At 43.0% G+C, this 13,003-nt stretch overlaps 1 protein-coding gene across 1 annotated transcript; it reads right to left on the bottom strand.

Moving 5' to 3' along the window:
- Nucleotides 1-992: 992 nt before the first annotated feature.
- On the bottom strand, nt 993-10,686 carry LOC114771947 (laminin subunit alpha-3-like). The gene is made up of 21 exons (XM_028965153.1): nt 10,377-10,686; nt 10,078-10,248; nt 9,850-10,001; nt 9,226-9,432; nt 8,992-9,140; nt 8,755-8,917; nt 8,532-8,665; nt 8,276-8,426; nt 8,073-8,177; nt 7,779-7,924; nt 7,572-7,689; nt 7,058-7,195; nt 6,811-6,941; nt 6,600-6,734; nt 4,080-4,215; nt 3,665-3,789; nt 3,331-3,494; nt 1,821-1,957; nt 1,622-1,712; nt 1,425-1,544; nt 993-1,335 (listed from the first exon to the last, which is right to left on the bottom strand). The coding sequence occupies exons 1-21, from the start codon at nt 10,435-10,437 to the stop codon at nt 1,190-1,192; spliced, it is 2,880 nt and encodes a 959-aa protein (XP_028820986.1). The 5' UTR covers nt 10,438-10,686; the 3' UTR covers nt 993-1,189.
- Between the last annotated feature and the right edge of the window lie 2,317 nt (nt 10,687-13,003).

Below are 13,003 nucleotides of genomic sequence, written 5' to 3'. Positions count from 1 at the left end.
GTTTCACACCTAAATGTCAACCAAACACCTTCCAACCTCACAATTCTTCTTCCTTTATTTTATTAATACATTTGACTCCGTTTCATGATGAGGTTGAGGTGCTAAATGGATCATGGGTGGTAGTAGCCTAGTGGGTAACACACTCGCCTATGAACCAGAAGACCCAGGTTCGAATCCCACTTACGACCATTGTGTCCCTGAGCAAGACACTTAACCCTAAATTGCTCCAGGGGGGGACTGTCCCCTGTAACTACTGATTGTAAGTCGCTCTGGATAAGAGCGTCTGATAAATAATGTAAATGTAATCATTTATCTTCAAGCGTTCTCGCAATTCTTCTTCCTTTATTTTATTAATGTAAGGACATGTAAGGACATTCAGGACATTCTCGTCAACACACAGCCCGGTGTGTCGATGTTAGTATGTTACATTCAGCTCCTGGTTCTGGAGAAACGCCATTTCGTTTCACTAACTTGTCTTAACTTGACTTACATTTACATTTACAGCATTTATCAGACGCCCTTATCCAGAGCGACTTACAATCAGTAGTTACAGGGACAGTCCCCCCCTGGAGCAATTTAGGGTTAAGTGTCTTGCTCAGGGACACAATGGTAGTAAGTGGGATTTGAACCTGGGTCTTCTGGTTCATAGGCGAGTGTGTTACCCACTAGGCGAGGGCCACTGGGCGAGGCGCCGTCCCCACACACCAGTCCCCACTGCTCACCAAGGGTGACGGTTAAATGTGACACCCTGCAGACCCTCACAATGACAGTCACGTCACTTTCATGGGGGCAGTGGTGGCCTAGCGGTTAAGGAAGCGGCCCCGTAATCAGAAGGTCGCCAGTTCGAATCCCGATCCGCCAAGGTGCCACTGAGCAAAATCCTCGTCCCCGCACACTGCTCACCAAGGGTGATGGTTAAAAGCAGAGGACACATCTCACTGTGACACCGTGTGCTGTGCTGCACACCCACACAATCTAGAGAAATGCCGGCTTATCATTCACATTCGGTTATTATTATAATCATTATTATTTATTGTTGCATTTTAGACTGAATGTTATACAATGTTATCACAAAATATTCATTTAAAGATTAGGAAAATGAAAGCAGAAAATGTTGAATTCTTGCTCTGACTTCATCTGTGGAGTAGAGCAGATTTCAGAAGAAAAGTTCGGGCTAAAGATGAGCTCCTCAGTTGGCTGGACAGCCGTGGACGCTGACGGGTCCGTGCAGTACGTGGGCCGACGCCAGAAGAACCTCCTTCCCACCAATCAGGACGTCCCTCACGCAGCCCGTGAAGGACGAGGAGACGCAACCCAGCGTAGGCTTCAGTGCATCTGCAGGGGAAATGCAGGCCGAGGAGTATTTTACATCTGCAGCAAACACACCGTCAACATGGAGCAAAACGAAAAGATGTTGGAGTTACCAGGAACTCCGCCCATGTAGAAGGGGCCTGTGTTCTTTCCGTAGGAAGTGCGTGAGGGTCCAGCGACTTTCTGGGACCTGGAACCCACTTCAAGGAGAATCTCGTTCCTCAGTTTCTGAACTGAAATGTAGAAGATGTGAAGACGTGAGCCTCGTCTCTGTATGGGGGCAAGTTGCATTGGATGGAGGATGGAGGACCTTTTACTTGGTGAAAGGAGTGACAGAGGTGTCGGGGGGCTACGACAGACACGTTGTAGTCCCCGCCCCCATCGTTCGCCCGGACCGTGACCTAAGAGCCGGGGTGGACAAGAACAGATCTCAGGGCTCCAAAGTGAGTTGCTCTGCATGGATCGTCATTTTCTGAGAACTGGTTGGTGTTTGATGGTGTAAAACTCACCAGGCCGTCCTTCAGATAAACGGTGATGCTGCGTCTGCGGACGCTGATGTAGAGCAACACGGCCCCTGCAACCGGACCTTGATGGGCACGGATTTTAAAATCCAGGTCAAAACTGGCACCCAGCTGGAAGGAGTTCTCTAGAAGCCAAACAAACACACACACACACTGCTGAGATGATAAGCATGAAGATGTGTTTTTATCAGTTTCTCTTTAATAGACTCCAGATAGCTCCAGTTTAATATCATATTGATCATAACATGATAATTTCTACACCTGATTTGGCTCCACCCAGCCATAAACGTACCACAATGACTTCATGGTCCAAAGAACTAGATCAGAAAGCCAAAGAACACACAGCAACACAACCTACACACATGGGACTGATGTGCAGCTCACTTTGAAGGTGCTCCTACTCAGACATGGCGCTTCTGTAGTTCTTCTCACTCACTCTGAACCCAGAAGCATCTTCTCCAGAGCAAAATTGCCATCATACTCACCTAACAAAAGATAAGCTCCATCACCACCAAAATGGACTCCTTCCTCCATTCGCCCTTCAAAACAGGGCGTCACTCCAATGTTGACATCTGGCTTTCCCATCAAAACATTGTAGAACTTGAAGTCCCGGATGCATCCAACTATGCTGTGAGCAGGTATGGATCTCTTCCATCAGAAAAAGTACACAGTCAGCTTCCAGTATTACAACTATACTACTACATCTACATTTTACTTTATCATTTACTCTAACATCTGCACACACTGTATCATTTACGGTAAAATCCACACTTAATGTAACATTTTCACTTACTGAATCATTTACTATAACGTCTACATTTACTGTAACATCCACATTTACTGTATCATTTACTGTAACTTTCACATTTACTGTATTATTTTGTGTATCATCCACATTTACTGAATTTATTGCATAATTTACTGTAAAATTTACATTTACTGTATTATTTATTGTATAGTTTACTGTAACATGTACATTTACTGTAACATCCACATTTACTGTATCATTTACTGTAATGTCTACATTTACTTTACTATTTACTTTTAACATCCACATTTACTGTATTATTTACTGTAACATCCACATTTACTGTATCATTTACTGTAATGTCTACATTTACTTTACTATTTACTTTTAACATCCACATTTAATGTATTATTTACTGTAATATATACATTTACTCTACTATCTACTTTAACATTTAAAATCTTTACTGCCAACTCTAATTAAGTAATCAGTTGTGAGTTACCTGGTTAGAAGTGGAGATTCGTGTAAGATCTGCTCCCAAAAACGCTGGAGAGTCCAGCTGAATGGAGACTTCTGACATCTGACCATCAGTCACACGAACCTGATCTATAACAAGGTGGAACGAGTGTCTTTCCACACTGAACGCCACCTAGCCAATCAAAGAGCAGCATTTCATGTAGTGAGTTGTAGCTGTAAGGGTCATGTGATCACCAAAATGAAAAGAGGTGGTACTCACATCGTGCCATCTACCATCATTTATCCTTCTGCTGTAGAAGATGCTGCTGTTCCCCACCGACAGATGGAACTTTCCGCTGGTCAAGTACAAAGCCAAATAGGAGCCTTTTTGCTTACTGGAGACGTGAAGCAGGAGACCCTCAGATGAAGTGGTCTTCACTCTCATGAAGAAGTGGGGTCTGTGATGAACAAATACATGGGTCAGCAGCGAGTCACTCCAGCCAATCAGACCAGTTAACAGCAGTACTTTGAGCCATAACCGGACAGCACAGTTTTTGTGGGAAAACATCAGAATACATCAGATGAATGTGAAAAGTTAAACACTGCTGTATGGGTGCAGATGTCTCACCGGAAGTTGAGCTCCTCTGGGAGGATGGAGAAGCTCATCTGACTCCTGTTGCTGCCGAGGTTGTAGGCGTGAGGCACAACAGCTGATGACGGACAGCTCTTCCTTTGATGATGAGGAACGCCTTCCTGTAACAGGAAGTCAATTGTTTCCAAAAACAGTTAAACTTTCCCAATAAAGAGAGAAAGTGAAGTGTCGCGGTGTGAAGGAGCGGTGTGTGGGGACGATACTTTTCTCCGTGGCATCTCAGTGACACCGGTTCGAGATTTCAACCTGCAGCCTTTTCGATTACGGCCTTACCGGCTAGGCCACCACGTGTCCACCACGTCTCCAAACAGGAGACACGATAACAAGAACTGATACCTTCAGATTGTGTTTGGATTTAATCATGTGGATTAGAATTTAATATTCTCCTTACCACAGCTTGTCTGTTCCGTTTGTGTTTGCGGTTATTCACCCTAAAGGCCTGAGGGGGACGCTCTGCACCACAAAATCCCACATTCACCTGCCCTACTCGACTGAAGTCACTCAGGTCAGTGATTTTGCAGAGGTCACTGAAATGAAACACACCAAATTGACATCAACAAGAAACATCCAAAAGAAGATTATTACACTTCTGTAGTGAACCACAGTGTGATTCGTTTTATCAAGTGAATAAAAATATTATAGACTTTATATAGAAGCATGTAGAGTTTCATATGAACAATATAGAGAAAGAAAATGATATAGTTTTAGATAATTATACAGAGTTGTATAAAGTTGTAACCGAGTGATTTGTAGCCGTGTAGAGTTTCAACTGCACGCTATAGAGTTGTATAAAGTTGTTACCACGTGATTTGTAGCTGTGTAGAGTTTTAACTGCACGGTATAGAGTTGTATAAAGTTGTAACCGAGTGATTTGTAGCTGTGTAGAGTTTTAACTGCACGGTATAGAGTTGTATAAAGTTGTTACCACGTGATTTGTAGCTGTGTACAGTTTTAACTGCAGGGTATAGAGTTGTATAAAGTTGTAACCGAGTGATTCGTAGCTGTGTACAGTTTTAACTGCACGGTATAGAGTTGTATAAAGTTGTGATCGAGTGATTAGTAGCGGTGTAGAGTTTTAACTGCACGGAATAGAGTTGTATAAAGTTGTTACCACGTGATTTGTAGCTGTGTAGAGTTTTAACTGCACGGTATAGAGTTGTATAAAGTTGTTACCACGTGATTTGTAGCTGTGTACAGTTTTAACTGCAGGGTATAGAGTTGTATAAAGTTGTAACCGAGTGATTCGTAGCTGTGTACAGTTTTAACTGCACGGTATAGAGTTGTATAAAGTTGTGATCGAGTGATTTGTAGCGGTGTAGAGTTTTAACTGCACGGAATAGAGTTGTATAAAGTTGTTACCACGTGATTTGTAGCTGTGTAGAGTTTTAACTGCACGGTATAGAGTTGTATAAAGTTGTAACCGAGTGATTCGTAGCTGTGTAGAGTTTTAACTGCACGGTATAGAGTTGTATAAAGTTGTTACCACGTGATTTGTAGCTGTGTAGAGTTTTAACTACACGGTATAGAGTTGTATAAAGTTGTAACCGAGTGATTCGTAGCTGTGTAGAGTTTTAACTGCACGGAATAGAGTTGTATAAAGTTGTAACCGAGTGATTTGTAGCTGTGTAGAATTTTAACTGCACGGTATAGAGTTGTATAAAGTTGTTACCACGTGATTTGTAGCGGTGTAGAGTTTTAACTGCAGGGTATAGAGTTGCATAAAGTTGTTACCACATGATTTGTAGCTGTGTAGAGTTTTAACTGCACAGTATAGAGTTGTATAAAGTTGTAACCGAGTGATTTGTAGCGGTGTAGAGTTTTAACTGCGGGGTATAGAGTTGTATAAAGATGTAACCGTGTGGTTTGTAGTCATGTAGAGTTTTAACTGCATGGTATAGAGTTGTATAAAGTTGTTACCACGTGATTTGTAGCGGTGTAGAGTTTTAACTGCACGGTATAGAGTTGTATAAAGATGTTACCACGTGATTTGTAGCGGTGTAGAGTTTTAACTGCAGGGTATAGAGTTGCATAAAGTTGTTACCACATGATTTGTAGCTGTGTAGAGTTTTAACTGCACAGTATAGAGTTGTATAAAGTTGTAACCGAGTGATTTGTAGCGGTGTAGAGTTTTAACTGCGGGGTATAGAGTTGTATAAAGATGTAACCGTGTGGTTTGTAGCCATGTAGAGTTTTAACTGCATGGTATAGAGTTGTATAAAGTTGTAACCGAGTGATTTGTAGCTGTGTAGAGTTTTAACTGCACGGTATAGTTGTATAAAGTTGTTACCACGTGATTTGTAGCTGTGTAGAGTTTTAACTGCACGGTATAGAGTTGTATAAAGTTGTAACCGAGTGATTTGTAGCCGTGTAGAGTTTTCACTGCACGGTATAGAGTTGTATAGAGTTGTAACAGAGTGATTCGTAGCTGTGTAGAGTTTTCACTGCACGGTATAGAGTTGTATAAAGTTGAAACCGAGTGATTTGTAGCTGTGTAGAGTTTTAACGGCAGGGTATAGAGTTGTATAAAGTTGTAACCGAGTGATTTGTAGCTGTGTAGAGTTTTAACTGCACGGTATAGTTGTATAAAGTTGTTACCACGTGATTTGTAGCTGTGTAGATTTTTAACTGCACGGTATAGAGTTGTATAAAGTTGTAACCGAGTGATTTGTAGCCGTGTAGAGTTTTCACTGCACGGTATAGAGTTGTATAGAGTTGTAACAGAGTGATTCGTAGCTGTGTAGAGTTTTCACTGCACGGTATAGAGTTGTATAAAGTTGAAACTGAGTGATTTGTAGCTGTGTAGAGTTTTAACGGCAGGGTATAGAGTTGTATAAAGTTGTAACCGAGTGATTCGTAGCTGTGTAGAGTTTTAACTGCACTGATTCCCAGTGGAAGGGAGGAGGATGAAGACCTTCTTGTATAAAGGAGCCCCAGGCAGCCCCTAAGACTCGTCTTCCCCAGAATAAGGCGATTTCCTGCAGTGTTGGCAGTGGGACGATCCGGTGCCTCACTTCCCTCGTCCACATTATCCACCCTGAGACCCAGCCTAAGAGGAGTCACATGCTGTCACTTTAGCTCTGGCTTTAGGAATTTATTTCTAATTCTTCTTTTTATTGTCTTACGTTACACCATCTCTGATGGCTGTCAGGTAGTGCCACTCTCCATTATTGTACGTCCTACTGGACCTCACAGCTCTATTGCCATTCCTGAACTCCACAAACCCGTCCATTAGGGACAGTTCAAACACCTGAGCCTGATGGTAAAAAGAGGAAATGGAAAATTCACATTATTCTACACGCATGCCATACTCAACATAACGATCTTAATCCCGCAGACTCTGATTGTTAAATATGAGTTAAATTTCTACACCTCTTGACTTGTCTGTAGAAGAATCCCCTCAGCCTTGGTGCTTCTGAAGCCTAGTGACACCATGGAACCGAAAGGTACGGTTGGTGCTGGGTCCAACACGAGGGAGGCGTCCTGATCAAATGCGGCGTCAAAAACCTCCTGCAGAACAAAATAAAACTCACCTCACCCGTTGTAATGTCCATGTGGATACATCACAGAGGATAGAATTAAAACGCGGTTAGTCATGAGGTCAGACATGACTGGACAGGAGCTCACTGTCGCCTCTTTAGGAACACGGCAGTATTACAGTATGTCAAAATAAATTATCTTATTTTTAACATTTTAAAAGTAACCTTACGTTTTCACCTACAATGATAATAACAACATGCTTGACTAAAACTCTGTTACTGTATTTGTGTTGTGACTGAGTGTGTATGAACTATTAGGACCCATGATGTTTTTTACAAATTCACGAATACACACACACTTGCACAAGTATATATTTTATTGTATTGGATTGATTAAAACTGTTTACCAGTGAGCGCTCCTGGCATCCATACGTCACACCAACTCTCTCATAGAAGCGACACGCCCCGTCCATCTTGGGTGAGCTCTGCAGACAGCCTTTCAGTGGCGGTGAGGTTATATTATCTCTGATGGGAAACAGGAGGAGACATTTTTTTTACACCAGTTACAGGTGCTGTAGGAAAAGCAGGCACAGGTTCTATCCTCTGGATCTTACCTGTGTCTCAGTATCGCTGGAACACCCCCAATGTAGAACTCCTGATAGATGTCTCTGGTGAAGGCCACTGAGAGACTCACTACATCAGTGTAGACGTCGAAACTTCTGTCAAGACGGATGGTGATGTCCAGGTATGAACCTTTCATCTGAAACAAGCAAAGAAAAAAAAAACAGAAGCAAAAGAGAATATGAATGGAAGTAGAAGTTAAATTGGAGAACGCATCTATAGTGGAGAAAGTATGAAAGAATGTGTCCACACTTCATGTACTGGGATTTGAAGTCTCCAGCTCTTACTGTTGGAAACTGCTGAGTGCTGCTTCTGTTCACATGGACCTGTTCACCACGTCTTCCTTGCAGAACCAGAAATCCCTTCTCCACAGTCAGGAGATAGAATGAGTTCTAAAACACAGAACATTCGCTTTCAAACAAGGGCGCTCTTTAGTGCAGCATCAGATCAGAGGAGTTGTGCTGAGTGTGGTCATCTGCAGGTTCCACACCTCGTTCTCGATGTAGAAGAGCACAGAATCCATCAGTCGGCTCTGCACGCTGAAGCTGATGATCCTCCTCTTCATCGTGTCAGGCTGCTTCATTTGAATCATTCCGTACCCTGATCCATCAAAATATTCGGATGGAACTCGCTTCAACAGTCTGAAGACAAACCACATGATTAACCTTCTACAGCATCAGCACTCATCCAAGGACTTGAAATGAAACTTGCACCGGTGTAGAAGTACTGAAAGGAAGCCTCTTCACCTGGAGCACGGACGCTCCTGGTTGATGTGGGTGGCCTGCTGGAAGTTGTACAGGCTGATGGGTTTGTTGTTGTGTGAGAAGAACTTGATGCAACCCTGGTATGGAGATAAACTTCTACCAAATTCTACCGGTGGCTGTGATGAATAAAAGAAAAAGAGGCAACAAACTGTCAGGCCGTGATGTTGCTATATTGTTCATTTTCGAGAAGTGCTGAATGCTTTACGGTGAAGTTGTGGGGAAATCCTCCCACGTAAAACACCACGCTGTCACGCTGCACGTCCAGAAGACCCAGGCTGGACGTGGATCGATAGGGAAATGCTGGCAGCGTCTCTTCAAGCTTGGCTGCAAATTTCCTGGTGTAGATGACCTGGGCATCTTGGTAAACTCTGAACAGGCAGCAGGAGGTCAGGGGTCATTAATGCAGCCGATGTGCCCAATGATGAGAAGATTTGATCTGTACCTGCGGAAGTCCACTTTGTCAAAGTGAGCAGCATCTCGTGAAGACCTGGAGACGTCTGTGGTCATGACCTCGTGATAAACTCCTCCCAGGCGGTAGACGCAGTAGAGCACATTGTTCCTCAGCACCATCCCCACAAAGTCCTTGGAGGACTGAACGAGACGAACACCAAACATGTAATCCACACCCCAGGATGCAGGGGTGAATTTAATAGGTGGATGGACGGAGTTTACTTACATCCTTGTTACCCAGGTACAAGACGAAGGTGTTTCTGTTGTCATCTTCGACTTGGCGGCGCCTGCGCCCGCCGTCCCCTCTGGAGGAGTCCAGTTTGGGGCGGTGCAGTAGAAGGTCGAAATCTGTGTAGGCCCTCAGGTCTGTGAGGTCAGTCGGGGGTCTCAACTCAACATGACCCTGTCCATTGAACATCATGGGCACTCCGATCTGCCGCATGAAGAAAGAATTATTCTTCACAATGATAAAGAAGATGCTGTATGACTGAATAATTGATATGCATTTTGTTTGATGTTTTTAAATCACTGATGTATTAAAATTCCAAGGACCACCAGGGGGCGACATACCAGCTCTCTCTCTCTCTCTCTCTCTCTCTCTCTCTCTCTCTATATATATATATATATATACACACACACACTCACACACACTCTATCTGAAATATCCAGACATTTATTGATGAGGTTCTACAATTTCAATTAAAGAAAAATTGATCCCAAGCCTACATGACTTCCAAAGTGACACATTATGCAGGTGTCAAAAGATCAGATTATGCCCTGCATTAATTTGACATGTTATCAACGTGTTTTTGATCAGCCCTTCTGTGCAGTTAGTGAAAGAAGCCCTGACCGAGTTGGCCACCAGTCTGGTTGTCTCGATCAGCTTCCTGATTCTCCATATGCTGTGTGACACATTGCTGGTGGGAAGCTCCACAGAACTCAGGTTCTCCAGCTCCTCAGTTTTATTGATCAGTTGAGGAAACGTCTGATTCAGACCTGTCACTGTGAACAGGAGCATTTCACTTTTATCCACTGGCAACACACGTTCATGGAAACACCAAGAATGCAAGACACTTACGCGCCTCACTCGCATTATTTAGAATCTCATCCAGATTCAATTCCACAGATGGAACAGTTAGGTTCTTCAGACCTTCATCGATGCTTTCCAGTCTGGATCTTACACTGGTGACTGTGGCATTAGCAGAAGACACGCCTTCTTTGGCTGAATCTATGAGAAGTCCAATGTCAACTGGGTAAAAATATGAAAAATTGGGTCAGAGAGGTTTTATTTGATAGATGTAGATGTTCAGAACTAAAATCGAGATGCTTTATTCTGTAATCCAAATTGGTGCAGTAGTGTAAATAAAGTAGAACAACCTTGATTGATGTTATTTAGGTCATTCAGAGTCGTCTTTAAATCTCTCTTCAGGGTCTCCATCTTGTTCTGTGCCAATTCTGAACGGTTCTTCTGAGAGTCCACTCTGTCCACCGCATCTGTGGAAACCCAACCAGAACCAGGAGAAAACAACTGAAGATGAAAAGCACGGTGGTGGTGACTGGTGAGAAGACATTGATGATCGTCACGATTTAATGACCTGTGTAGAAATATACTGCTTTGACATATGTTACTTTGCTAAAGACTGGTAAAACATCTGTTATCAGATGTCGTGCAAACAAAGGAACAAAAGACTCACTCAAAGAGGAAGTGAAACAAGACAACCGTACCCGACAGTGTTAAAACTGTCAACTTTGCACCTTGTGGTTTGACCCTGCTGAAGGGGTTATCTGCCCCTGCCAGAAGACAGTACAAACAACCAGAAGACCCCAAAAGAAGACCCCACCCCAAAAGACTTTGGTTGTCAGTACCTATAAAAGAGCTGAGCACGCACTGAAACATCGGAATCTGTACACAGAGTGCTAGTGGTTGTCTTCTGTGAACATTAAAGATTCCCCCTTCTGCGCAGACTGAGTCTTGAGTCTTCATTCTTTCTCAGCCTTGAGCAATGCATCCTCCAACAAAGAACCTGGGTTGAAGGACCCGCGGAGAAGACCAATAATCTCACAAATTTATTCCTTCAAATTGGCGTCACGAACAGGATCTTCTTCTGGATCAACAGAGGAGATTGGAGAGGGCCAGGTGAAAGGAGTTTGGACAGAAAGCGACCGGTCGAATCACAAAAGGTAAGCAGACCTTTCATTCTGCTTCAATTGACTACTCTAAATAAACTTTGTGTCCAGACTCCGAGTATCCTGTATTAGAATATTGTTCTAAAAGGCTGAAAAAGACTGAATTGAATACGAGTTAAAAGACGATAGAAAATTTGGAATTACAATAAAAGAACGGTGACAAAAGAATACTGAGGTCGGACCACTATTGGCACTGACGAGTCCAATTTGGGGTCCGGCGTGAAATCTCAGTAGTGGGTTGGAGGCCCTGGAGTAATTTTAGATTACTTCTAAATTCCTTAATAAATTTAAATACAAGTGTGTTTGTTATGGGTTGGAGTCCTTAGAAATAACACAAGTTGTTTCTTAAATTACCAGAGGTTATGGGTTGGAGTCCCTAGAAATACCAGAAGTTATTTCTTAAAGTACCAGAGGAATAATTAAAGAGAATTATCGTACGGGTTGGAGTCCCTAGTAATCACCCAGGTTGTTACTTAAATTTCCAGAATATTAGTTAAAAGGTATGAAGAGGTTTTTATACATGTGATATATGAATATATTGTGTTAACATGGCCAAATAAATACACAACGGTGTGAATGCTGTGAGACACTGGGAAAGACGCTCTGTTCTTCCGTGTCTACAGATTACATAATAAGGGGAATTAGATTCCTTTTTGTCCCTCAAATTCTCAATAAGGGGTGAATACCAGGTATTCCCTCGATAAGGATAAAAGTACAAAAACACATACGTACATTCAACACAATACACCACATGGGAATGAATGATTGTGAATAATAACAGTGAGAACAACTAGCACCCCCACTTCGGAAGCAGAGGCAAGGCGTATCCGCCTGGGAATTCGCACTCCCAGGTAGAAGCTTGATACCACCAAAGGGGGATATTCAGGTGCTGACTCACTGATTTAAAACGGTGCTCCCCAGCTGTTAGAGCCACCTATTGGCTAATCCCCAGCTGGACTAAATTTTCAAACAAATAAAAAGTAAGCCCTTCATTGGAAATAACATGGAAGGAGAGCCGGACAAAGAGGTAGGAGATGGTTGGGCTCCTGGAAGCGTTCTTAGTACTCTCGGCGAACAACTGATCGAGATGCATTTTGTAATAGACATCACTTATCCTTCCAAAGAGGCAGCAGAACAAAAGAAATTACTCGACATTACCACCACAAAAATACTGATAGAAAAAGGCCAGACCAAAGAGAGTAGTGGGAATTGGGGCATAATATTTCGCTCCATAGCGCGAGAAGCTAAGAAAAAAGAGGGAGAAGCGGGAAGAATGTTGGAAAGTGCTGGGCTGTTTAGTCGACAAAAACATAAGAAGGAACAAGAAACACAAAAGAACAAAAGGATAAAATACAATAAATTCGCGGGATGGTGGGAACTCGCCAAAGTTCGCATGAAAAAGGAAAAAGAGGCACCACCTCCATATACCCCTGACCCAACAGCGCCTCCACCTCCCAGGGTGCCTGCATCAATATATCCTGTCCTGGAAGTCACGGGGGGCATCTTAACCTGTCCCGCTGAAGGTGTATCGTCTACCACACCTTCATTAGGAACTGACACCGTAAAAGCAGATCCACTGGTACTGCAACCCGGTGCACCATTCCAACATGCAAGGGCCCGGTACCAGGCCAAACATAGCAAGCCCCAACAGGTTCCTTCGACAGAGGAAAGATCAGAAGCTACCTACAGGGAACAATCCACAACACAACCTGAACAAGGTCAAAAACCTGAAACAGTTACAATATGCCTCAAAGTACAGCAGGCACCAAAATCACTCGAAAGCCTAAACACCACGGGAGAAGAAATTGCAGATTTAA

This window comes from Denticeps clupeoides, unplaced genomic scaffold (genome assembly GCF_900700375.1).
Source record: "Denticeps clupeoides unplaced genomic scaffold, fDenClu1.1, whole genome shotgun sequence".
Lineage (NCBI taxonomy): Eukaryota > Metazoa > Chordata > Actinopteri > Clupeiformes > Denticipitidae > Denticeps > Denticeps clupeoides.
The sequence above is the reverse complement of the archived record's forward strand: the minus strand, read 5'-3'. Positions and strand labels throughout refer to the sequence as shown.

Bases quoted from the DNA above. Each gene is read 5' to 3' on its own strand.
- LOC114771947 (XM_028965153.1), bottom strand. From the start codon at position 10,437: ATGGAGACCCTGAAGAGAGATTTAAAGACGACTCTGAATGACCTAAAT. The intron at 8,666-8,754 runs GTAAAGCATTCA...TATTCATCACAG, and splicing joins GATTTCCCCACAACTTCACC to CCACCGGTAGAATTTGGTAG. The intron at 8,427-8,531 runs GTGAAGAGGCTT...GTTTGTCTTCAG, and splicing joins CAGGAGCGTCCGTGCTCCAG to ACTGTTGAAGCGAGTTCCAT.